Consider the following 26,894-nt stretch of genomic DNA (forward strand, 5'->3'; position numbering starts at 1 on the left):
TCACAAACACGCACATTCAATAAAAAGTGAAAGGTAGAAATTGAAATTGAGGTTCATTTTGCTGCAGAAACGAGGAAAAAGCGTCACGGGATTGGTCAATGGTGTAACGAACATAACTTCATTTAGACAACACCCGCAACGAATGAACAGAAATCAATGAGAATATCATCATAAATATCCGCAATTTTGAAAAAAAGGAAACATCTTCTTTTGTTTTGCCAGGAGATTCTCAAGTGTGTGTGTGAGAGAGAGCGTGGGTTTCTGTGTGTGGGTGTGTTTTCACAAAATCAGGAAATTGGAACAGGACATTCACACGTAAATGAGGGAGCAGACGGCAAGGAATTGGGATTTTTTCTTTTCAAAAGTGGTATGTTTTAAAATGAACTTTGTAGAAAAACAAGACAGTGGCCGATGAAACTGAAAATGAAATGGAAACAACAAATAAAATGTCAGGAGAGATGTTGTGTGCCGGGAAGTGGCGAACATCCATCAAATCGCCAAAATGAGTATTATCATCGTCTCGAGGTACTGACCAACCACACACAATTTTTTATAACATGCTTGCAATAATGATTGAAAAAGACTGGTCGAATTTTATTGGATTAAAAAAAAAAAAAAGAGTGGACAATATTTTTTTTTTGTTTTTCTTTTTTTTTGCCTGGGTCGATAAATATAATAAAAGCTATTGATTGAAAACTGTCCCAGTGTGGAGAAAGAAGAAAATGGTCAGCAAGGGTATTTTTTTTTTGAATGAGTTATTTCGTCTTATGTAGTATTTGGCAGTGAATCCTCTGCGCGCAACATGTTTCGTCTTCCTTTTTTGGCTCGCACATTGTCGACACTCTGTACCATAACGACTGAGATCATGCAATAATTAAACAATAATGCACAGCAGCGTCATCCGCTCCCACAAAAACATTGATACACAACGAGCCGAATTTTTTTGCCTTTCAAATAAAAATCAATCAATTAGAAGAAGGATCTATAAGAACAAATGTCTCAACTACGTCGCATAATTATTGAATTGTTTTCTCATTTCGCTGGATTTTTAGGAACGGTATTATTAGAGAATCTAAGAGAGGAAAATAGGGTCCGAGCGAGAATGGGTATAGCACTCTTTGATTTCTTTTTTTTTTTTTTAAATAAAAAAAAAACCAATCAAGAAACGAGTGGCAAACTGGAGAGAGTGGGAAGCCTACGAGTATTGCCCAATAAAAAAAAGACGTTTTGCGATAAAACTAACAAAAATACAGCGACACCTTTCCTATGCATATACGTCTCGCTCAACATTGGCAACATTCGAAATAGAAAATCTATGAAAGGTGACGGCGGCAAAAAGAAAACGAAACGATATCGACGTGAAATTGTGTGTGTGAGTGAAAACATCATCAAAACCAAACCGACAGCACGACGTTTTTTTTAAATCATAAAATTTTATGGGAAAACAAAAGACGATCACGCAGGATTGGCGCTTTTTCCCTTTTTGTTTTTCTAAAATATTTTTACTAATATCTTATTTTGAATTTTTTTTTTAGCTGTTTTGAAAAATCTAGAAAAATTGAGCAGCCAAGCCGCTGAAACGTGACGCGATCCCGAAAATCAAATCATTTCCGTTCGTCGGTCCCGTTTTTCTCCATTTTCCTTCCTTTGGAATGTTTTTCACACGAAATTACTTGACCAGATTGTTGACAAAAATTGAGGACACCATTTTTGGGGCCGACCTCATAGTTGGGGTGGTGGTTTTTTGGGAGGGTAGGAGGGAACAAAAACAAGAAGATAGGAATGGAATCAGCTTGAGCGCAGTGCTGAAGAACGAGGGGTGAGAGGACACAGCTTTTCTTTTGTTTTTACCAATCTGACTCTTTTGTTTTCATCTTTTCTTCTAGTGAATGTCTTCTTCCTCTTCATCCTCTTCCTCTTCGCTGTCGCCATCGCCGTACATGTCAGCCAACTTCTGGAACCGCGTGCCCCAGCCGTTCAGGTGGTCAAAATCCTGTTCGTCGTCTTCTACAATACAATTGGTTAATTCCTTTTTTTTAATATGAACACATGAAAATAACGAACCAGATGCTAGAGAAGATAAAGATCCAGCAGTACTGCCACCACCTTCGTAGGCGTAGTTACGCAAATCATCGTAGGGCGGAGCATTTAAATCCGTATCGGCTCTTCTTTTATGATCGTCGATGAAGACACCAACATTCGGTTCGCCACTCATCATCATTGGGGCAGGTGAATGATCTACCAAATAATTGAACAGTTAGCGTTTTCATTGAATTAAAAATAGAAAAAACGTAAATTTACATGGAATTTTGCCGCCTTTCATGGTGTCGTAGCCGAGTCCGAGACCGAGGCCTTGTCCTCCGATGGGAATCTGGAGCGGAGTGATGTCGTAGGCCGTCATGTCGTCCTCGCCGCCGCCTTCATCTTCGTAGTTGATGATGTTTTCGCGGACGTCGTCATCGGGTCCAGCGTAGCGGACCGTCGACTCTCTGCGTCGGCTGTAGACGACGTAGATCAGCACCATAACTGCATTGAAATACGAAATTTTAATTTTAAAAAGTCCCAAATAAAAAGATAAAAAAAAAAAAAGTGAAAAGAAAAAGCTGGACACGTGCAAAGAAAATTCAGATTTTGTGTGTACTGACCTCGTCCGGTCGACACTGAGTCAAGGCCTTACCTTTTCTTACTTGAAAGAGTATTTAAAAAAAAAAGAATAAAAAAGGAAGAGAGACAGGTAGAACAGTGATCAAATGTGAAGATTGACTAGAGGATGGAAATGGTTCAAAGTGCTGAGGGTGGCGAGACAACATACGGAGGAGGGTGGCCAGACAAGCGATGATGGCAATGATGAAGTCGGTCGAGGTGGTGATGGTGGCGCTGGTGATGACTTCCAGGTCGCAGTGTTTGCCCATGTAGCCGAGCGGGCAGATGCACTCGTAGCCGCGCTCGTCTTCGTAATTGACGCACGTCGAGCCAAAGCGGCGACACGGCCGCCAAGCGCACTCGTCCACGTCGCGGCAACTACTGCCGTATTTCGTCTGACCCGTGGGACAACTAAAGAAAAAACAGAGGTGCCACACACACACACAAATCATAATAACGAAAAAATACAACGTGTTCTGCAAGTTGTTTGCTCTTAAATTTTCGCCCGTATCGAGTGCGAGGGAAAAATAATAAGTAGACATAAAAAATGTGTTTCTAGCCACAATCGAGTGCGTGGGGAAAAGGAAAACTAGCCAAAAAAAAACAAAAAAAAAAACAATCAATACCACACAGGGACAAAGAAAACTTACCTTTAGGACGTTAGTCAACCCCAATTGCCGTTCCGAAAACAAAGAGAACAATACAACGGATTTAAAAAAAAAAGAAAATTGGGGAGGGGGTGCCTGGAAAACTCACTGAGAATGACCAGGAGACAGACGAGGATGGCGGCCAAAGCGCCCATGCTCAGTCGGACGATTTGGCCTTGTTGGTGGAACTCGCAGTTCTCGCCCAAGAAGCCGTCCGGACAGTCGCACAGGTAGAACGGCTCGCGGTTGATGCACATGCCGCCGTTGAGGCACGGGTTCGTCAGACATTCGTCTCGGTCGATACAGCCCTTCCCGTCCAGGGTCATCATCTTTGACTCGCCGCAACTTTTGTTTTTTTTCGAGCAAAGGTTTTTTTTTGTGATTGTTTTAGACTATTCATTATACTAATTTGCATATCCTAATATTTAATTCCCTTCCCTGTAACTATCAGTGTGGCTCAAAGAGTTGGTGACCATAGAATCGGCCAAGTTAGAATTGAAGAAGTTCCGGATTTGCTTCATTCTAATTGAATAAAAATGATCGTAATTGGACTTACCTGCACTCGTAGTCCATCCACAAGTCGTTACACTCGAACGGCAACGGACAAATGACGTTGGAGCACGGGTTGTTGGACGGGCAATTGCGCCGGACGCCGTGCGATGTCGTCGCCTGGCCCCATTGGGTCCCGTTCAAGGCGGGCGGCAGCGGAAGAGGTTTCGATTCCAATCGGATATCATCCAAACATCCTGTCAATATAAATCCAGTGAATTAAATTAACGAACAACATCTAATAAACGTGCAAACCTTTCTGGTAGTCGCCGTAGACTTCGTAGGAGCGGACGCCCGTGTACTCGGCCTTGCCACCGGCGTAGACTCCTTCCTGTTTGTCGACTTGCATGTACTGGTGGCCCTCGAAGATGAACGTCTCGTTGTAGCGACGGCCCTCGCCGCCGTCCAGCTCCAGCATGGCGGCCGAGCCGTAGCGACTGACTTTGACCGTGTGCCACTGGCCGTCGTTGACGGTGATGGCCGTCAGCCAGAGATCCTTCTCCTCCGTCCTCAAGCTGTTCAAATTGAAACGGAATCGCAAACGGCCGTCCTTGATCTATAATTGAATCAAAGGTTAGTCAAACAAATGAATACATTACGATGCAATGTTGACATACTTCCAAAATGCCGTACTCGCGGGCGTGCTGGTCCGAGACGCGGAACAGCTCGCCGTGCTCCTCTCTGGTCCTGAAGCGCAGCTGGATGGCCGTGACGAAACTGACGGGCTCGAACGACAGGGCGTACTTGACGTAGCTCTGCGGATTAAAAGTGGCCGGCACCGTCTCCTGGTTACAGCCGGGTCCTGTCCAGCCTGGACGGCACTCGCAGCGCGGCTCCGACAAAGAGCCGACGCAGCTGCCGTGCTCGCCGCAGCCGGAAGAGACAGGTCGACCAAATGACGTCACACCTGGGCCTGAAATTTCATTGCCAGAACATAATTCATCCAGCGGAGCGCATCCGGGTTGACTTCCTTGCCACATTCCAGGCTCAGCAAGGTCATAGATCTAACAAGCAAAACAGTTAAAGTCAAAGTATTTCAAGTAAGAGGGATATGGGATAATTTACTTTGCTGTTGTGAACAAAATTGCGGATGCAACCGCTGAAACCCTTGCCATGAGGCAGATGATCCCAGCGGAATTGGGATGGATCGAGGGACGCGTGGGATACACCACCGATCTGCAATGGCGAGCTGACATCCAGGTATTCGTTGAATGGTGGGATGACACCTTTGACTTCGCAAGCGGATGTATTAAACACTGATGCAGTTCCATCTTCCGGCTCATAGATAGTAGCGTAACGACAGAGATCCAACACCATGCGGACGTTCTCCGTGTCCCAAAAGACGTCGATGCGGTGCCAATCGCCGTCGTCCAGTCGGTGCGTCGTCTTGTTCAATTTGATCTTGAGTTCCAGCGTGCCGGAGCCGAAATCGATCAATAACCTCGGATTACCAGATTCCAACTCCAGTGCAATAAAATCTGCAAAAGAAGTTTAAACTTTAAACGAATGACAAGGAATACTCTAAGCGAATGTTTCTAACCTGAAATGAGAGTCTCTTCCGTTTCCGGTGGCACCATTGGCCCGTTGTAGAGTAACGTTCCATCCGGTTTCTTGGCGAGGAACTCGATGCTCAGGTGAGAACTTTCGCACATTTCCAACGCCGGATACCACGCCCATCCAGTGCCACGGAATGTGCGTGTCGTTTGCTGACAGCGAGGACCGTCATAGCCACTAGGACATTGGCATCTATACATAATAAAGCAATTAGACAATGCTGGAAAAAAAAAGACAGTGAAAAACAAACAACGTACGTGACGCCGTAACGGCCTTCGATGCAACGCCCGCCATTGTGGCAAGGATTATTCCGACAGCTTTCGTCCCGAGTAAAATTACGGGCACCACACGTGCATTCCGGTTGTATATCGATCCGAACGCCCACTAGGGCCGTTTTATTGGCATTGATCAGGTACGGCAACGTACTGACTTCCATAATATTGGTACACGATCCCTCACAAGCTTTGTTTTCAACTAGACATTCGTTGATGCCGACCATCGTGATATTGATACCAACTTCAGCTTCAATCTAATAAAAAAAAAGAACATCCAATTTAAATGGGAAAATGAAATGGCATTGCCCTTGCGGAACTGACCTCTTCTCTGTGCTGGAGCACAATGCCATTGAGTTTGATTGGTTTGTAAAAAGGAGAGCCGTGAGCAGAGAAACGAATGTCAGTAATAGGAGGACGTTGCTGACGTAACTGGACGCTAAAGATATCGACATTTTCCCGATCAACTGCCAGAAGCTGGGCCAATTTATCTCGCAGCTTATCGATTTTGCTCTTGACAATGTCTTGCGTCTATGGCAAAAGAAGGTTAGAACTCAAAGGGGAAAAGTATAATTGGGTCCCCAAACATACCCTATAATCCCAAATGCGGATAAAATCTTCGTCTGAAATGCCCGCTATGCGGATGGAACCTGAACTCGTCACAGCTTCGTGGGTAATCTCTCGAACGGTGATGGTCACGTTGGCCGGGACGTCGACTTGCGTGTGTTTGCGGTCGTAGACGCGGAAGCGCAGGTGGTATTTACCGTCGCGCGTTCCATGGCGCATCGTCAACATGCCCGTGTCCTGGTGCAGCGAGAAATTCGGGTGCTCCTTGGTGTCCCAGTAAAATTTCTTGTCCGGTAGATCCCAATCGTCCAGGTCGTAGACGTAGACGCGTCCCACTTCCGTGTCTGGTGCCTGGCCCTGTTTTTTCGAAATTAAAGTGATTTATTAGAATGCATTTTCATTTCAAATATGATAGCAATAACTCCCACAAACTAACCATGTAATTGTAGACGAAAATATCTTTGGCGCCGGCCTGCATTTTGTTGTCGTTGACGTCACCGATGATGACAGTCAACGTCGACGTGCCAGACATGGCCGGATTGCCCGAATCTTTGATGACGATGGGCACGTGGAATTCCTTTTGCTGCTCGCGGTCGAAGGAACGTAAAGACGAAACGATGGCCATTCCGTCTCCGTTGGCTCCCTCTGCGAGAAATACAACAGTTAAAATGAATTAAAAATTAAAATGCAATTCTTTAATAAAACTTACTTGGATCGTGTTCAATCTTGAAGGAAGCTCGGATCTCGTCGTCGGCGTTGGGATCCAAACGGAAGTAAAAGGGAGGTCCGTTGCCTTTTGAACGATCGTCATCATCAGTAGCCAAGATCTCGATTACTTTTCTTGGTGGCATATGTTCCGGAAGAACTGGCCGGTAATCCTATCAAGTCCATCAAATGTATTAAAATCAAATGAAATTAAACCGGAAAATAAATAATACCTTGAGGAATCGAGGGGCGTTGTCGTTGATGTCTTGGACGATGACGGTCAAGGTGGCCGTGGCCGTCTTGGGCGGTACGCCGTCGTCGATGGCCAAGATCTTCACTTGATGACGAGGAGTGTCTTCGCGATCCAAATGCCTCTGGATGGTGACGGTGCCGTTCTGATTGATGGCAAACTGTCGACGACGGTCCGATGCCCGGTCGATGGCAAAAGAGACTTTGCTTTTGCCTCCTTGATCGGGATCGTTGGCCCTGAACGTCTCCAGACTCTTGCCGACTTCGGCGTTCTCGTAGACGGACGTCTCGATGTTGGCCTTGTCGAAGAGCGGCTTGTTGTCGTTGATGTCGCGCAGTTTGACGTTGACCCAACAGTAGGCGACGTGGTACTTGTCGTTATCATTGTCCTCTCCCTTGTTCACCACGCAAAAATAAACAATTCAAGTTTCCGAATCATTTGATGATGAAAAGAAAGTAAAAAGGACCTTGTCGTTGACTTGGATCATGAAACGGAATCCGTTCCTTTGAAGTTTGTCTTCGTAGTCGAGTGGCTGGACGACTTTGAGGGAGCCCGTCCCGTCGTTATTGCGCACCATCGTGAACTTGTCGGCCCCGAATCCGCTGCTCTCAATCACCTGAAAATAGCACACAAAGATAAAGGCGTTAGACTAATCCCAATTAGACAGCTAAAGATGAGTCACGTACCTTGTAATGAAATTTGTTGGTCTCATCTTCATCGTGGACAGTGACGGTCAAGATGGGAGCGTCCGGTAATGCGATGCCGTCCGTTTCGTCCACTTCGGTGTACCATTCGGATTTGGTGAATTGCGGTGGCATGTCGTTGATATCCTTGACCCTAATAGACGCAGTTCCAGTTCCTGTGATGAAATAAGGAGATTAAAAACATATCAAGTACGTTCAGCGAAAGATGTTCCAGGTGCCAAATTACCTTTGAGTCCGCCGCCGTCCATGGCCACGACTTGGATCGAATAGTCGGGCGTCTTTTCGCGATCGAGACCGGGCACGGCCGTCTTGATGACTCCCGTTTCCGACTCGATCTCAAAGATGGGCATGCCCGTGTTCTCGTCGATGACGTTCTTCTCGATCGAGTACGTCAACTTGGCGTTGGATCCCTCGTTGGGGTCGTCGTAGTCGACGGCCGTCATCGTCATGACCACCATGCCGGCCGTTCCGTTTTCCGTCACGTTGCCCAGGTAGACGCCGTGAGGGAAGAGCGGAGCGTTGTCGTTGATGTCTTTCAAATTGACTTGGACGTCGGCGTAGCCCACGAGACCTTCGCCTCCTTCGTCCTGGGCGAAAACGGTGAAACGCCACTGAGGACGGCCGTTGGGCTGGTCGCGATCCAATGGCTAATTTATTTATTTATTTTTTTTTTTGGAATTTTCACATTAGCAAAATAATTTATTTAAAATTAAAATTAATAAATATACCTTGAGGACGTAGATTTCGCCGGTGGTGCGGTTAATGTCGAACTTGCTGTTGGCCGGATTGTCGGGATCGATACCTTGGCCGGTCAAGAAGTAGACGATTTTCTGTTCGCGATCCTTGTCGCCGTCGGTGGCCGTCACCTGTATCGGTTCGTGTGCGGATTTTTGTTATGCATTAGTCGAACAGCAAAATAATGTTTCTTTGTGGACGGGAGGGAAAGGGGGAAGGATTTTTGTTTGTGTAAGGTTTCATGCTGGTCATGCCAAACAAGTTCATGCCGTTGGGTGCAACCAATCGCTACAAGCTAATAACAACAATTGCATTAATCTAAATAATAAAAACAACAGACTTGCCGCGCCGATCAATTTTCCGATCGCGATCTCCGATCCGATCTTTTGAGTTTGATCTGATCAAACTGCGAAAGATTCGGATCAGAACCCCAAATTTTTAGCGATCAGCTGTCACAGCGACAGTCACTGGCGGCCAAAACAATAAAAAAGAAAAATGGATTTCTACATTACGTAACTGAAATGTCTACTTGTAAAAATTCTTTTAAAAAAATCAAGAAATCCCCAGATTTTGTGATTTTTGAAAAGAAAAAAAAGTTGATAAACCCATTGGTAGATGGCGTGTAATCACTGGGTGGATGCTACCTGCAAGAGTTTGAAAGGGAGAGGATCGGCCAGTTCCTCCATGGCGTGAGCGCTGTACATTGTCTGATTGAAGATGGGCGGCAAATCGTTGGAGTCCTTGATGAGGATCACCACCCGGGTGACGCTCTCGTTCAGACTGTCCGACGCCACCAAAGTCAGGTCGTACTGGTTTTTTTTTGTGTGTTTTTTTTTGTGTGTTTTGGCCAACCGAAAAGGAAATGAAAAAAAAAAAAAACAGAAAAGAGAAGCAAGGGAAAAAAAAAACGAGCACGATGCAAAAGAAAAAGAAAAATAAGTATTTTTAGAATTAAAAAAAACCGACGAAAATATCAACATTTTAAATTAAATAAATACAATTAAAATGAAGCCATGCGTCTATAAAAAGAGCGCAAAAAAAAAAATTAAAAAATCAACGAGTGAAGAATTCAAATAAAACCCAGAGAGAGAAAGAGCGACGTGGAGGTTCGATGCAAGTTATGTTTGTTTTGTTTTGGCGGAGGGGAGGTAAAAAAATAAATGTGGTGCGTGTTTGTTTTTTTTTTTGCTCTAAATTCGAGACCTGTAGAATGCGTTTTGGCAAGTTGCGATCGTCCTCCTCGGTGATTTGGGCCTCGTAGGTCGGCCGGTCGAAGACGGGCGGATTGTCGTTGACGTCTTTGACGTGGATGACGACCGTCGTGTAGTTCTCGTTGAGATTGTCCGACGCTACCAAACGCAGCTCGTACTGTCCCCACATTTCGCGTTAATACATTTAATCCATCCCCATATGTTCAACTTAATCTCTCTTTCTCTCTCACTTATGTTAAATCTTTTTTATTTTTATTTAAAGGGTGGAATTGAATGGAGAGACTTACTCTTTTGCGGGTCTCGTAGTCCAACGGTCCGGCGACGTAGATAGCGCCCGTCATGTTCTTGACGGCAAAGGCTCCGCCCAAATTACCGCGGGTGATTTCGTAACGGATTTTAGAGGCTATTAAAAATCATTTAACTTTAATGTCTAAAGAATAGTGTTTTTTTTTTTTTTTTTTTTTTTTTTTTTAAGTTACACTTACATTCGTCGAGATCTTTGGCAGTGACGGTGAGCACAGTGTGCTGGATATCCTCGTTCTCGTCCACTTCAGCCTCGTAGTGGGTCTTGTCGAAATAGGGCGGGTTATCGTTCTTATCCGCAATGCCGATACGGATGAATTTGGTCACTGATTTAAAAAAAAAAAAAAAAGGGAAAATACATTCTCAATTAATAAAGAACCTTTTCTATTTCCTAATTCTCCGAAGGAAAAACAATTTCAAAAAGCCAGCCGATGAGATTTAGCTTTTTCAATGAAAAGGGACGTAATGAACCTCGTCTTGCCTGCCATGTGAATGGGCGTTATTAACACACGTCTTTCAAATTGAATAGAAAACTGGCAGGCATTGGCAATCCGGCATTTTTTTTTTTTCTCTTTTTCTTGTTAGCTATTAATGTTGATTGGAAATAACAAATAAAAAAACCCCTTTAGATGATTTAGAAATCATTAGTTTTCGGCCTGGAGCTACAAAGGAAAGAGCGTCACCTAAGGGCACGACAAGCGATAGAAAAAAAAAAAATAAAGCCGGACGTGATTTTTTTTGTTTTTGCGTGCGTTTAACTTGATAGGGCCCGTCACGGACACATCAAAATGAACGTGAGAAACCGGAACGATCAACATCGGACAGTTCCGATGCCAACGATGTACAACCTACCACTAAACCGGATGTCTCACGTAACCTACCGCCTTATATAACACTGCCCATAAATGAAGCAATTACGAAGATTTGCATTTGAAACGTCGCATTTCGCAATTCAAAACAATTTAAACCCCCCCCCCCCGCCCTACCCACATTTACAAACTAATTACAATACATGAGGTTAAATCTCTCGCAACTGATTGGATTGCAGTGGTGATTCGATTTCAATAACCTGAGGTCATTTTTCTCAAGTCCCACCATATTTGAAACATCAAAGAGAGAGTTATTTGTATTGCGGCGAATAAACTTACTAGAGCGGAACTAACCCGTGTTGGGGAGGCCGTTGCTATTGGGTCGGGCCGATGGAGCTCCGTCGCGGGCTTCGACTTCCAGGGCGTAGGCCGCCTGTTTCTCTCGATCAAAGACGATCTTGGTGAAGATCTCGCCCGTCTGCTCGTTGATCTCGAAGTAATCTTTGCCTTCGTTACGCGGCGAGTCGACGATCCCGTAGTACACCTGTAATTTTATATGCGCAATTCAACATTAAATTGCATTGGGCATTGTTTAAAAAATTCATTTTTGAAAATGAAATGAAGCAAAAGACCTGGTTGTTGGGGAAGGTTCCGTCCTTGTCGATGGCGTTGACTCGAGTGACGCCCGTCCCGATCGGCTCCCCTTCCAGCACCGTTTCTTGCTCTCGCTCCGTGAAGAGCGGAATGTCGTCGTTGACGTCTTCCAGGACGATGTAGACGGTCGCCTCGCTGGCCAATTGCTGGACTCCGTTGTTCTACGACAACATAAAATTGCGTCAAGTCATTGCCGACAACAACATGAAAGCCAAAAAAAAAAAAAAAAGTGAACTCACCTCGACACGGATCGTCAAGTTGTATTCTTTAATGTTCTCGTAGTCGAGCGGGTGATTGACTTTGATATCGGCCCAAGTGTGGCCGTTGTCGGCCCGCTGTTGCAAGTAGAACGTGTCGTACTTGTTGGTCTGCGCCGTCGACCCGCGGATCAGCCGGTAAAAGACGGTCGGGTTCCCTTCGATGCCCGAACTGTGCGATTGTTTTTTTTTTTTTTTTAACGAAAGCCAAAATAATAAAGAATTAGATGAATCGACATCGATATAAAATTAAAAAAAAAAAAACTGCCACCGATATGAACGACTACGTTGACATTTAACATAACACACTATGAGGAGTTGGGAGGATAACACTGGGGAGACACACTGTCTCTCTTTTTTTTTAAGTCACTGTTTATCACTAACGATAAACATGGCGTGCGTTTGCTCTATAACTACCAGTTGTGTGACTCTCTATCCAATTTCCATCATGTGAAAGACGCGGACACGTTACTCAATAATAAAAGAAACACGTGGTTTCGGGTTGTGTTGTAGCTATTGGAACTAAAGTATATAAAAAAAAAAAACAACAACCCATAAACCAAATAAAAACATTTTGTTTTTCGTGCATCGGACGGGACAGACACGTAAAGTATTTAGCCAATCACCTGACACAGACAGAGGAAAATGATAAAGGATCGTTACAGTTAGTACACAAAACCTACGAATTTACAAATCCAGACGATTAGTAGCAAAAAATGTGCTGCGTGAGTGTGTGAGTTTGTTTTGTTCGTCGGGATTGTAAATCACGTGGGACAGACGTGGACACGGCAGAAGACGCGGACACAAACGAAGAGGACGCGGACAACGGACTAAAACACAATGATTAATTTGTTTGTTTTTTTGTTTTCTTCATCTACAAGGACGGACGATGAGATTCCAATTAATTTTGTCATTTCAAATGAAAACGAAAAATGGCGCGTGCTGATGCTGTTGTGCCAATTGCCAAGCAAATGTTTTTTTTTTTTGTTTTTTTTTGTTTTTAGACACGGGGCAAGAGAGGCGGACAGACACAGAGAGGAGAAAACCGACCTGGCTTTGACTGCCACGACCCTGTCGCCGACATTCTTGTTCTCTTTGACGTAGATTGGGCCGTAGACGACCTGGTCCCAGACGGGCGGATTGTTGGCCCGATCCACCACGTCAATCTGGACTTCGACCGTGCGCGACAGAGGCGGGAAACCGCGATCCTGAGCCACCGCTTCCAATTTGTACGTCTCGCGCTTTTGTTTTTGGCCAATTTTTTGTTTGTTTTTTTTTTTTTTTTTTTGGAGGGGAGCAACGTTTGTGGGCAACAGGAGGGCGTTTCAACCGAAGCCGATGGATTTTTCGCAGGAAGCGACAGAGAGAGAGAGAGAAACAAAAGAGAAACCCCGAAAATGATGAAAACAAAAAGTGTTAGTTCTCCGAAATAAATGAAAGAAAACTCCTGGAAAATGTCTTTTGTCGTTAAATTGTTTCGGGACGGACGATTGCTTTAGACGGACAGACGGAAACCTTACCTTGGTTAACATGTTGAACATTGACCCCCTTCTCAAAGTGTCTATTGGGATGCGATTAGTTTCTCGGGACGGACAGACTTAAATTTAAAAACGCGCACGATTGGGGGGGGGGGGGGGATTCACAAAATTCAGAGATTCGTCTTAAGAAATTGGGGGAGGGCAAGAAAAAACAAAAGACAAACGGCGTGAAACTGACCTGGCTTTGACCGAAGTGACGACCGTGCCCACAGTGACATTCTCCTTGACGTAGATTGGGCCGTAGTTGGTCAGGTCCCACAACGGCGGCTTGTTGTTCCGATCCACCACGTCCAGCTCCACATCGACTTCGGCCCACAGAGGTGGATCGCCTCGATCGGCCGCCACCACTCGCAACCGGAATTTGTCCCGCTAATTTTGATTCATGCATTTTTTGGTTTTGTTTTCTTGTGTTTTTTGAAAATTGGTGGACAGAAGGGGAGTGGACTATTCGTGACAAGAGACTTTCGTCTTTTTTTTTTTTCACGGGACTAGAGTTCTAATCTAAAGATCTAAGATGAAGGAACGTTTCACAAGTTTCTTTTGTAACTCAATTCAAGTTTGAAAAATTCGGGAATGTTTCCAATTTATGGGGAAACAATAGAAAAGATGAAACGTTCCCGCCCTTAGTCATTTTTGTACACACAGACACACACACGCAAGGTGATGATAGGTTTGATGGGAAATGCTAACGAGATAACAACGGGTGGGTGTGTGTGTGTGTGTGTGTGTGTGTACAGATTCCTTCAAAATCCATCCATCACGTCAAGGACATGAGAATATCCATCACCACCTGGGCATAGAAGTATATAATGTCGATGCAAATCGAAACATTTATACCTGCCCCCCCCTCTTTTCTTCAGAACTGAACAAAAAATACACACACACACACACACACACACACACAATCATCCCTAATGTCATCTAAACAACACAAGCCAAAAAACAAAAACAAGGGAATAGATGGGGAACGGTCTATAACCACAACGGGCATAGAATAAATATGACTATGAGTATAGTTTTGCATATACTTACGCCAAGCAATAACTCCTTTTTTGGGGGGGTTATTTGGTGGTTCCGAGAGAGTCAATCGTTAACATATATGCATATAATAATGTATAAATAGTATACATATAAAAATCACATGCATTTTCATGTTTTTCTGCTTTTTTTCTGAAATTTTTGGCTCTTTTTTTTTTTGTTTAAATATCGCATTTAGTTAAAAAGAAAAGACTTACGTCGAGCGGTTTGGTGAGGACGATCCATCCCGATTCGGGCAGAATCGTAAAGTATTCGAGATCCTGAGAGTTGTAGGCCGTCAGGTTGTAAACGATGGCGCCGTTGTTGTCGGCGTCCTCGTCCGACGCGGAAACGCGCAAAATGTTGGTCCCAATGTTCGTGTCTTGTTTGACGTTCTCCACGTATTTCTGTAATAGGAAGAAGATTGAAATCGTGAAACCATGTTGCCTTTTTGTTGATTATCTTTTGTTACCTGTCGATCGAAGAGGGGCGGATTGTCGTTGACGTCGGTGATTTCCACGGTGAAGGAGCAGACGCCCTCCAAAGATGGGTCGCCCTGATCCGTGGCCTTGACTGTCACCGACACGAATTTACCATCATCTCCTTCTCGGTCAAATACCTACGCAACGTTAAAAACATCAACATCAATCTCTTTTTTTTTTTTTTAAATTAAAAAAAAAATAATTTTTTTTTTACCTTGTTGGTAAAGATCTCGCCCGTTTCTTCGTCGACGGTAAATTTCGTGCCCTTCTGGTTCGGCTGCTGGACGATGGAATATTTGACTTGGCCGTTGACGCCCTTGTCGGCATCGGTGGCCTGGACCCGGACGACGGGGCTCCCGTTGGGCGCGCCCTCCTCGATTTTCGGGCTGTAGGAACTGCACTCGGAGAAGACGGGCTTGTTGTCGTTGACGTCCGTGATGAAGACGACGACGACGGCTGTCGACGTGTGCGTCGACCCGGTGCCGCCGCCGCAGCAAGCGCCGTCGTCGATGGCCGTCACGTTCAGCTCGTACTTGTCCCTGTCCAGGTTGATGCCGCCGCTGTGCAGACGGATGACACCCGTCAGTTCCTCGATGACAAACTGGCCGGAACGGGTGCCGCCTCCGACGAAACCGAAACGGACGTTGTCTCCGTCCTTGTCCGAGGCGACGACCGTCGTCACCAGCGTGTTCGGTCCGGCGTTCTCGTCCACGTTGGGCGTGTAGACGCCCTGCGAGAATTTCGGCTCCTCGTCGTTCTTGTTCTTGGTGTAGACGCGGACGGTGGCCGTGCCGGATTTGGGCGACTCGCCCTTGTCCTTGGCCGTCACCGTGAACTCGTAGTAGGCGTTGTTGTTGTCCGCGTCCAGCTGCTTGGCGTTGCTGATGACTCCGCTGGAATCGATGGCGAAATGCTCGTCAGAGACAGAGTACTCGATCTCGGCGTTGGAGCCGGAATCAGAGTCGGTCGCCTTGACTTTGAGGATCGACGTTCCGATGGGGATGTCCTCGTCGATGTTGTGCGCCTGGTAGTCGGGCAGCTCGAATTTCGGCACGTTGTCGTTGACGTCCGTCACTCGAATCGTTAACTATTTCAAAAAATGGGAGCCGGAAATTGAAAGGATGTGCCAACACAGAAAAAAGGTTGGGGCATGTACCTCGACGGATGTGGAGAAACCGCCGGAATCTTCCGTGGCCGTCACTTGCAGTTGGTAGACGTGCGGCTGACGCAAATCCTCGAAATCCAAATCTTTGGCCAGACGGACGTTGCCAGTCGTCGGTCCGATGTTGAACGTTCCGGCGCCCTGGCCGGTAGCTTTCAGAGTGTAGCGGATTTCCCGTTCGGCAAACGATTTGGCCCTCACCGAAATGATGCTAATCATAAATCAAAATCGATTATTTTTAAACTCTAAATTGATTCACATTTTGATGTTGACTTACTCTGTGTCCTTTTTCTGATTTTCGGGAATTTCCGCCTCGTAGCTGGGCATGTAGAACTGGGGCGGACGTTTGCCACCGACGATGGAGAGCCGCTCTTCCGGCGTCGACTGGTATCGCCTTTCGTCCAATCGTCCGTTTTGATCTTCGGCTTTGACGTAGAGGACGTATTCCATGTCCAGCTGGAAAGGCTCACCGCCTCGGGTGCGCACAACGCCCGATCGTTCGTCCACCTCAAACCGACCGCCGGCTATCATTTTAAAATAGAAATTAAGTCATATTTTCAACGTACAAAAAAAAAAAAAATGACGTCGTCACACAAATAGCAAAGAAAAAAAGAACAAATGATAATTTAATGTTTCATTTAAATGATTACTTCTATCGCGGACGAGAAAATAGTGGATGTTGTGGTCCGTGTCGGGGTCACGAGCCTGCAGCGTGAAGACAGGCGTGTTTTGAGGGGCATTAAGCTGGACGACGGCTTGCATGGGCAACGGCCGGTTAATGAAGTAAGGCGGCTCATCATTGACATCCTTCACTTGCACAATCACGCGCTGATTGTCCGTGTCTGAAACGGAATTTTCAAATTAAAAAAGAAAAATGGCATCATTAAAAAGCTATTCATAATAATCAGCAAGGCCGCGATTGTGTGGACAGTCTGGAACAAATCGTGCATGTCTCTCGATCAAAAGGTTAGAATTATAGCCACTAGATGTCCAATCACGGAGAAGTAAAAATAGGGGGGGTGATCAAAAGCAATCATATTCTTAAAGAAAAAAAAAAAAAACCCAAAAAAGAAGGGTCAAAGAACTGTTCCGGCAAAATGGCAGCAGTGTTTCCTCCGGAACCAATCAATACGAATAAAATAAAAACAAAAGAAGTCCGAGGATGGAGGGGGGAATTGTAGGAATCAAATGGATCTCCCGTTTATTCCGGATGTCTACATTTCTTTATTTTTGTTTTTGCTTTACTTTTTTCTAAACAAAACAAAAACCTGTACGTTTGTGTTCCGGATTATGACACTAGATGGACTATAATCGGGACATGAAACAATTGGTAGTGAATACGAATCTAAGGTAATAGTTGAAGTGTCTACTTACATCGACCGGCTAAAGTGTTAGTAGCGTCGAATTAGCAGAAGTGATGGGCAGTAGTGAATGAAAATGGAAAAAAACCGAAAAGAAAACAAGATGAGTTAGTTTTACAAAAAAAACAAATGAAGTGTGTTGATGATTCAGACATGAAAAGAAAAAGAAGGAAGATTGGTTCGATATTGATTAGATGACACACAGAGTGATGATTCACCCGAAAAACAAGATGAAGAGCAAGCAAGGAGGGGTGGGAGTAGGCAAAGGTTATTATTGACCAAACCACGTCAGACATTGGCGCGTGCGTGTATCCAACCCCCCCGTGCCTTGCCCTTCGGCTCGGGAGGTTCATATTGATCGGGGAAAGTAAGTCTCCGGTAGAGAAAAGGACTCACGGGAGGAAAAAAAAAAAAAAAAAAAAATTGCTATGAGGAGGGAGTGAGGGGTGGAAGTGAACTGAACGTCGAAGGAGAGCCAGTACGGACGGTGTGTCTATATCTTATGTATAAATCTCTATTCCTCTTACGGACCGATGGGGAGGGTGACGGGGAGGAGGGGATGGCAATCGTGTAACTGTCGCTCCTCTTTACCAACCCTATTTGGATCGATACAACGGCACGAGGCAAGTAAAAATCCATCGACAAAAATTGTCATCCTTTTCAGTTAGCCATTTCCCCTTGCTAGATGGCAGCACTTACTGTACAATTGGCTGTACGCCAGCAAAACGAAGGGGGGAAAAAAAAGTTGGGTTTCCAAAAGAGAAAAGACCGACATGCCGACAAGGATATTATATGTACACCGGTGTAGTAGTGTGGTATATATATATATATCTGAAAAACTAATAAATATTTAAGTTGAGAAACTGAAGGGAAAGAAAGAAAGAAGAAAAGGTTGCCTCGGCCATGGAAAAAAAAAGATGTGGCGGTTAACGGGTGAATCGTTGGAAATTTATACAGACATTCTTGTTGTGTGTAGTCAAGGGAGAAGGTGGAGGAAAGAGGAGGGGAATGATTAGCATTTCAGAGACTTGTGCCCGATGCGGATTATCTTTCACGACGGCATACATTTTCGAATTGTTTTTTTTTTTTTTTTGAAAAGAAAATTTTCTAATTCCAGTGCGCAACGGACCGCACGCGCGGATCGCTGGGCGGTCGTCCATTGCGGATAGGAATCCTAAACAAGAAAAAAAAAAAAAAGGAATTGCTGGACCTTTACACTCTTTTCAAGAACAAACCCACGAAACACAAAACGCAACTAAACTTTTTTTTCTTCTTTCTCTTGTTCACCCAATCCCCCCCAAGGATTCGTGTTGTTGTTTCTCCAATTGGGACAAAACAAAAAGCTCTTACTTTTTTCTTTCATTTTTATTATACCTATCTATAGTTCTATACTACTACATTAAACAATATATATGTTCCTGTGTGTGTTGAAAAAGGACGTAATCAAAACCCCATAACGGCCATCCCCCCCTACGTTTCAAGTGTGGCACACCGGACATGTGCGTTGCGGAACGTTAACTTAAAAATAGGGAAGGAAGAAAGGAAAGAGTATCGAGTTTCAAACACTCGATAAGAAGATGCTATACGAGTTTAGTGGTGGTAATGGTGGTGGTACAATGAAAATCCTTATAATACGAGCCTCTATATACCCTCGTCGTGAAAGAAGAGGTGGGGTCTCTTTGACAGTCTCATTTTACACGTTGCGCATCTGCACATTGTCTGCACAATTTTTGAAGACGATGGCGTTTTTTTTAAAAAAATAAAAATCCTATTTTAAAAGTGCTGAAAATGCGCGATGACCCCCACACGCTGGCCCGTTATGGGGACTTGCCACCTGCAACCTCTTTCGTCTACGTTATTCATTCGAATCGATCTAACCTTTTCTTTTGCCTATTTGCGCCCGGAGGTTGTACATCGGTGTTGGTTGCCTTAGTAACACGCACACGGAGAGGCTAAAAGGAAAAAAAAAAAAAAAAAAAAAAAAAAAAAAAAAAAAAGAGAGGCTTCCTACGACGCCGGTATTGATCCGTAAGGAAGGTCTCTTCCTCTTCAGCCTCTTTTTCTTCATCTCTCTTCCGTTTTATTCCGATTTTCATCGCATTCCGTCATTGTTTCTACGTTTCTCGCTACACCCGTGATCACCTTAATGATCATGCGTGAGTCACCATTTTTTCTTAAATCCACGCCCCAAGGCGACATCGACAAGTGTCTAAAAGATTCTTTTTTTTTTCAAGTGTTGTGAGGCTCATTAGCCAAGGAAAAAAAAAAACTTATTTTTCTTTTTATTGAATGGCAACTGAAGAATTTTTCGTGAAAAAAGAACCGATGAAAAAAAAAAATAAATAAATAAAGGACAGGACCTGGAGGTCGATGACCATGACGATTTCTAAAAAGACATTAAACGGTTCTCTTTTTTTCATTCTTCATCATCATCATCCTATATAAATAAAAATATTGTTTAAAAAAAAAAAGAAGAAAAATAAGCTTTTTAAGATGGGACGGTCGGGAACTTTGGATCAATAGTTGCGCGCTCAATAATCCCCTCGAAAAAAAAAAAAAGAACCTTCAAAGTTATACCATCATCATCGGCCATCTTTTACCTTCAAAGCTATACGCTAATCGTCTTCTCTTTTTTTTTCCCACACTCTTTGCTGCGTGTACTAGGGCTTTCTTTTTTTTTTTTTTAAAGGTTGTCGGGGCTCTTTGCACGAACAGCCCACATTTCTCTATCCCGAAGGGTCTTTTTTTTTTTTTTTTTTTTTTTGGGCCTTTTTAAACTATTTTTCTTTTCGACAGTTCAAAGTTCATTTTTTTTTTATTACCTCGGAGTTAAAAGATTTTTTTTTTTTTTTTTTTTTCAAAAGTGGAATTGACTATTGTACGCCCACTAGAATATCGTTTAACACCTGGCGGCGCTTCGGACGATTTAATGATGGATATCACACCACAAACAGCAATCCATTTTCCACGAAAAAATAAAAAATAAAAAAAAGCGGGGCCCCAGATTCCCGTGTGTTCGAGATTACAATCATCTTTAGCTGTTTTAAAATAATCTCCGCGCTCCATTTACGGGAGATTTTTTAAAAAGGAAAAAAAAAAAAAAAAATGGAGGTTGATGATGGTTTAAAAAAAAAAAAGATTGATTTCGGCGAATAGATTTGTGTTAACATTCCGAATAGAAAAAAAAAGATTTGGGGTCCGAGAAGGATCGAACGCTTGGCCATTGTTGTATTTATACGACGGTCGGAATCACGACCACATGAAACGAAACGCGCAGCGTGAATTTTTTTTTTTTTTTTCCAAAGAATGGCCAACTCACGACGTCCCTTCAAAAGTTGGTTCTCAAACGGACAAAGATGATTTTTCTCTTTTTTTTTTCAGGCCGGAAATGTTCGCTTTAGCCGAAAAGAAGAAGAAGAAGAACGAGCTACAAATGAGTTCGAATTGAAATGATGCGCATTTTTCAACATTTTATAGCTGATGTCTTTCATGAAGAATTCTCGCAACGGTCGTCTGCTAGTTAAAAACAAATTTAAAGAAGAAGAAAAAAAAAAAAGAGACGGCACATCCAACAATTTAGTTGCGTCCCTTTTTCTTTTAAAAAAGAAGGTGTGTTTCTTATTTTTCGTGTGCGTTTTTTTTTTTTCGGGATAAGAAAAAAAAAATGCATTTTCTTGTCTCATTCTGTTGGACCGCCCGTTGCTATTAAAAAAAAAAAAAAAGGTAACCAAACTACGACGGACTCAAATGCTGGGAACTCTGAAGGGGAAAAAAAAAAATTTGAGAGAGGGGGGGGGCGTCTCTTGACTGTGTGTAGGAGATATACTACACTAGTCTACTCGGGTTGCGTGAGTGCACGCACTTTCAACCCGCGTTTCGCATCGTCAAAACGGAAAAATAAATCTTCCCTTTCATTTTGTATTTTTTTTTTCTTTATGAAATTTTTGTTTTTTTTTTCGAAATGTTTAATAAACTTTGGATTATTAATAAAAAAGAAAGAAGAAATAGTCCCGAGAAATTATTATTTTGATGGCCATTTACGAATGGCGCCAAATGTTTAAAAATATCCTAATATTTAAAACGAAAACGAGACAAGCAAAACAAAGAAACCAAGGAAAAAAAACAAAACAAAATGTGATGGGATCAACGCGTTCCACGCGACTGATTTCAAACACCCTCAAAAAGAAAAAAAAAAAAAAACCCAATAGCATTTAATTTGATAATAAAAAACGATTGGAACACGACTAAAGAAAAAAGAGTTGAACTCTTTTTTAAAAAAAATTACGAATTCTTACGCATTTTTAGCCCTTGTGTTTCTTCTTATGTATATGGATTTTTCTTTCATCTTTTTATTTTACGATAGTGAAGCGGCGGCCATGTTCCCCAACTTCAAACATGATTACACGCCTTGCCCTATCTACGGCTATTTAAAAAAAAAAAACACAACAACATCAACGGGAAAAAGAAAAAAAAATAGAAAGAAAGAAACAACAAGACGTTAGATTTACGAGCTAAAACGACCCTATTTATTAACCGTTTCTTCTTCTTCTTTTTTTTTTTCGGTATATAAATGAACCGAAAGTTCTTTTGCGCGTATCCTGAAAATATATCCTCTTCAAAAATTCGAAAAAAAAAGGGGGAGAGAGAAAAGAATTTTTCTTAAACGCCACCTGGCATAAAGCATCGAAATATTCAAAGCGTTTTCCATCTGTCGAAAAATTCCACTCATTGATTTTTCTTTCTTACTCGTGTAGGCGTATGTGAAAGAGACCGACCTTTGAAGATCACTTCTTTTTTTTTTTTTACAGGTGAATAGAATCGAAACATTTCGTGACAATAAGGTTAGAAAAGGTTGATTGAAAAAATAAAAGAGAGAATCGAATACCGGAATTCATCAGAAAAAAATGCGAGGGAAATGCATTCCACACGTTTTCATTTTTTCAATGAATAACGTGTAACAAAAAAAAAAAAAAAAAAGGCCCAGGTAAGCCACGACCCGTCGTCTACCTGGCCGGGGAATGAATCTTTTCTACGTGTTGTGTACCCCTACTCAAAGTTCTCTCCGGCGCACGGTTTAGATATCAAAAGGTGAGATCCGACAAGGTTTCTTTTCCCACACCAATGAGACACTAGCGGAAGAAAATGTAAGATGGCGTCGTTTTTTTTTTTTTGAGAAGAAGAGAGAGAGGGTCGTAGCGTAGATGTATCGGTTTGAAATAGGAGGAGGGCCCCGGTTGGAGAAGAAGAAGAAAATGAGACAGTGAGAAATCGATAGTGTCAAGATGATGGAAAGCGAAACGAGGCCATTCCGACTGAGCGATTGCGATCGCTTGTTGAAAACGTCAAGCAAATAGCACTGGGCCTCTACCGAGAAACTGGAACAAGCAAAACGAGCATTTCCCATGTTTGGAATTCATCATCAAAAAAAGGAAAAACAAAAAATGATAGAAGCGCTTGGCTGCATATGGAAATGGCTCTTGTTTTGAATGTCGATCCGGAAACGGCACTTCCAGGGCGTTTGCTCTCAATTCAATTTTTTTTTTCTTTTTAAGGGGGGCGTCATCAAAATCCCTTTATTTTCATTGAGCGTGGGGATGGTTCAACACACGACGTCGGTTAGGTTTTGATTTTAATTATGATGGAATAGCAGATTTCACCGTGTGGGTATGTCATTTCCGTGGAAAATGCCCTTTCAACTTGTGCGACCACAATAGACATAACGAGAGATTTTTTTTTTTTTTTTTAGCAAAAGAAAAATTCTTTTCTCTTTCCCTTTATTGTTTTTTTTTTTTTTTTTTTAAATATGGTAGGAGCCCCAGCTGTTTGGTGTAATCCCGCTCGCGACAAAGATCATCATCATAAAAAGAAGCGAATGAAATATCTTTCCGCTAGGGGAAAAATAAGATTTTTCTTTCGTTCACCAAACTACAAGACCAAAGGGCATAATTTTTAAGTTTCTTTTTTAAGTACGTTTTTTTTTTTTTTTTTTTGTATTTAAACTACAGCACCCTGAGGACGTTTCTGCTGTAACGTGCCATCCTTGTGTAGCGACTCCCACGACACTAAATGCTCAAATGACCGGAAAACCGCAACGGGCTTCTTCTTCTCTTCTTGTCGCCATGTGACCAAGTCTTTCTTGTGTGTTTTTCTCAAATTCCTTTTCCCTCTTTCCAAAAAAAAAAAAAAATATTATTATTATTACAACAACAGGGAAATGTCCTTTCTCTTTTATCCCGTAAAAGGAAAAAAAAAAAATTGGATAACCCGGAACACTTCCGGTGTGTTCTTGTATACAACCGTACAACCATAGAAGACACAAACAAACGCACATCTGGTGATGGCAGTCCGGACTGTCCGTCACTCTGCGAAAACAAACGATCAGGGGCTACTACAACTACCGTATGTCTGCGTGTGTGTGTCAACCCGTAAATTGTTTTCTTTTATCCAAAAACCTTAAAAAAAAAAAAGATCCCCATGGAGGACGGCAACATCCATACGTTCGTAGGCTGTCCTTTACTACGATAGGCCTACGGTCCCTCGCTAGTCTGTCTATATTTACAAAAGTATACAACACATGGAGGGACGAGTGTGAGCAGGGGGAGAAAAAAAGATGGGGGCGATGAGAATCCATTCACTCCGCATTTTCTCCCCTCCCTCATAAAAACGGAGAGAGAGGGGAGAGAGAGAATCCTCCAACGCTGAAAAAAGAACCCCTTGTCTATTGTTACACACAAATAGGGGGGAAATGCCAGTTGGGTTTGATTCTATTACACATAGCCAGAGACGAGGGGTCACGCTCGGATGGTCTCATCCGCTAGCACGGATGCTGATGCTCAAAAAAAAAAAAAAAAGAAAGAAAAAGAAGGAATTGTTTTCCCTTCCTTTAGCGCCCCTCTACAGAGAGAGAGAGAGAGAGAGAGAGAGACAGGCTGGAGTGCGAGTTCAAGAGAGATATAGAAAAGATAGAAAGACGGATCGATTTCAACTTGAGAGTTGAAGTGAAGAAAAGTCCTAACTAAAATAGATAGAAAGAATAAAAAGAATTGACCCTTACCTCCGCCTTCGCTGTTGGTGATTGTCACCCAAAAGTCGATCGTCTTCTCCGGGCCGAGCTCCTCGTAGTCCCATTTGCGCTTGACGCGGACGTTGCCGTTGGGCTCCACCGTGACCCAGGGGTTGTCGTCGCGTATCTTGAATCGTTCCTTCTCGCTGGGTTTGTCCAGGGCGAACATCAATTTCCCTTCGGGGGCGCCATCCGCTTCCGAGAACTCGATCCGTTTCGTCGGGCGCAGAGCTCGCGGGGCGCGACGCTTGACGACGTTGTGTTGTTCTTGGTCTTGCTCCACTTCCTTGTCGGCCGTGCGGATGAAGACGTTAGCCGCTTGTTCAGTTTCCCAGCCGGGATCTCGACGATCTTTGGCCGTCACTTGCAAAACGTAAGTGCGGTTGCTCGACGGCAATTGTGGGTCGATCAAAATGATTTCGCCCGTCTGCGGGATCATGACGAAGGAATTGCTGGGCGACGTCAGTCGGTAGACGGCGTGATCGCCATCGGCGTCGACGGCTTTGACACGGCCGACGCGGTCGTATTTCATAGCCGTCGACGGCATCTCAAAGTGATACTCGGTCGCCGAAAAGATGGGCCGGTTGTCGTTGACGTCGTCGACGGAAATGATGACCCGGCAAGTGGCCGTTCCGGGCGGATGCCTACTCACAGCTCGTACAACCAAGTCGTAAACGGATTGAATCTCACGATCCAGCGGCCGGCGAGTGACCAGTCTCGCCATCGTTTGATTCGTGCAGTTGGCATTTTCCATTTTTTCGATCCGGAAACTATCCGATCCGCCGCTCATGATGTCGAATTTCACTTGGCTGCCGTTGTCGGCCATGACGAACAGGCCTTCCACAACGACGGGCGTTCCAGCCGGCGCATTCTCCGTCACGTGGGCTCGATAGGTGGGCTTGGCGAAGCGGATGAGGTGTTGGCGATCGACGACGTAGACCTGGACGGCGTGCGTCGACTTGCGAGACGGCCCGTCTTCGGCCAGGTAGAGCGTCAACGGTTGCGGATGATGGATGAGGGCGTCGAGTTTGGCCGTCGTCATCAAGAGGCCGTTGTCGACGAGAGCGAAACGATCGGAGAAAGGCGACCTGAGGAGCTTGTACTCGGATTCCGGCGAGCTGGATGCCCACCGGTCGATACTGAAACCAGCCGGAACGTCATGAGCAACGACCAGACTCCTCAGAGTCGGTTGCATATTATGATGAGAAACATTCTTCGTTTCGGCTGTCAAAACAAACAACCGCAATAGAACGAAAAGCAAATTGGCTCCTAAAGTCCACGCCGCCATTTTCTCCTTTTTTTTTAATATCCCACTCCTTACAGAGAGAGAGTTTTGTTCAAACAGTAGAGAGAGAGAGAGAGCAGCAGCAAGGTCTGTGTTCAAGTTATTGATCGAGGGTACCACACACACACAACGTACACACTCTTTTTTCCCTTGAGTAGTGCCCAGTATAGACAGACGGGCAGCCAAACAGTAGAACAGTACGTTTCTCGTCAAGAGCACTTCATGGTCGCTGTTGAAGTAGTTGTTGGGCCGGCCATCTAAAAGAGAAGAAAAAAAAAACGTTTATCGATTAGCATCTCAAAGGTATAGAACGTATAGACATAAGGGGAACATGGAATGCGACGGCCGCCGTCGAGGTTCAACGACTGCGCCAAAATAGAAATACAAGTAGAAGTGAAGAAGAAAAAAAAAAGAACAACAAACCCGCCAAAAAAGAAAGAGAGAGAGAGAAAATAAGTTGGTAAATATAGTCAAAGAGAGAAACGTCAGCGTGAGACGGGAAAAGAAGAGAAAAAGATGGTCGTGCTGCTGCTGCTCAGGTATTTATACAGCTCGAGCTTTTCGTCTTATGTGTGTGTGGCTCTCAACGAAATATAATCCATCATCAGACACAGCTGCTGCAGCAATGGTGGGAAACCAAAAGTTGCAACTTTATGCAAGAACTTCCGCTCAACTACACATTTTATACGACGAAAGGACTGAGGAACAGTGTTGAATGATTACCCGATGGCTGAAAAAGGGATTCACGAATTCTTCTCCAACTTGTTAAAACAAACACACAACTCACACACACACACACACACACGCACAACTCTTGCGTACACGCAAACACACTCACGTACACTGAAACACCGATAATTTTTTGATTTTCTAAAGTTTACGGTGGAAGTTTGAAAAGAAACGTTCAAGTTTCTTTTGAGCCAGCGAAGCTCCGGCAAGACTCTCTCCACTCGGCTTCTGGTCTCCAACTGAAAATGTTCACTAACTGTCGGAGAGGCTTCTCTGCAGCATAGCTTCATGCAACTCCACTACCGAGTGCTCGCCCTACCCCCTTCGTATCCGTCCTTGGGAACATGCAGCGCCTTCGTTGCCTCAGGGCCAAAAATTCGAACCAAACGACTTTCAC

At 43.9% G+C, this 26,894-nt stretch overlaps 1 protein-coding gene across 1 annotated transcript; it reads right to left on the minus strand.

Annotated features, from left to right (window-relative positions):
- Window positions 1-38: 38 nt before the first annotated feature.
- Window positions 39-26,727, minus strand: LOC130690277 (neural-cadherin-like). The gene is made up of 34 exons (XM_059495803.1): window positions 26,492-26,727; window positions 24,475-26,025; window positions 16,710-16,901; window positions 16,337-16,583; window positions 16,054-16,270; window positions 15,112-15,984; window positions 14,888-15,034; window positions 14,634-14,822; window positions 13,577-13,767; window positions 11,843-12,032; window positions 11,582-11,764; window positions 11,304-11,493; window positions 10,323-10,466; window positions 10,125-10,240; window positions 9,830-9,994; window positions 8,620-8,757; window positions 8,118-8,538; window positions 7,874-8,046; window positions 7,654-7,803; window positions 7,171-7,581; window positions 6,942-7,110; window positions 6,669-6,877; window positions 6,257-6,589; window positions 5,990-6,196; window positions 5,651-5,922; window positions 5,380-5,585; window positions 4,905-5,317; window positions 4,457-4,843; window positions 4,095-4,395; window positions 3,847-4,036; window positions 2,813-3,054; window positions 2,302-2,526; window positions 2,065-2,238; window positions 39-2,007 (listed from the first exon to the last, which is right to left on the minus strand). Exons 2-34 carry the CDS (start codon window positions 25,769-25,771, stop codon window positions 1,883-1,885), a joined length of 9,087 nt encoding a protein of 3,028 aa, XP_059351786.1. The 5' UTR covers window positions 25,772-26,025; window positions 26,492-26,727; the 3' UTR covers window positions 39-1,882.
- Window positions 26,728-26,894: the final 167 nt, after the last annotated feature.

This window comes from Daphnia carinata, chromosome 6 (genome assembly GCF_022539665.2).
Source record: "Daphnia carinata strain CSIRO-1 chromosome 6, CSIRO_AGI_Dcar_HiC_V3, whole genome shotgun sequence".
Lineage (NCBI taxonomy): Eukaryota > Metazoa > Arthropoda > Branchiopoda > Diplostraca > Daphniidae > Daphnia > Daphnia carinata.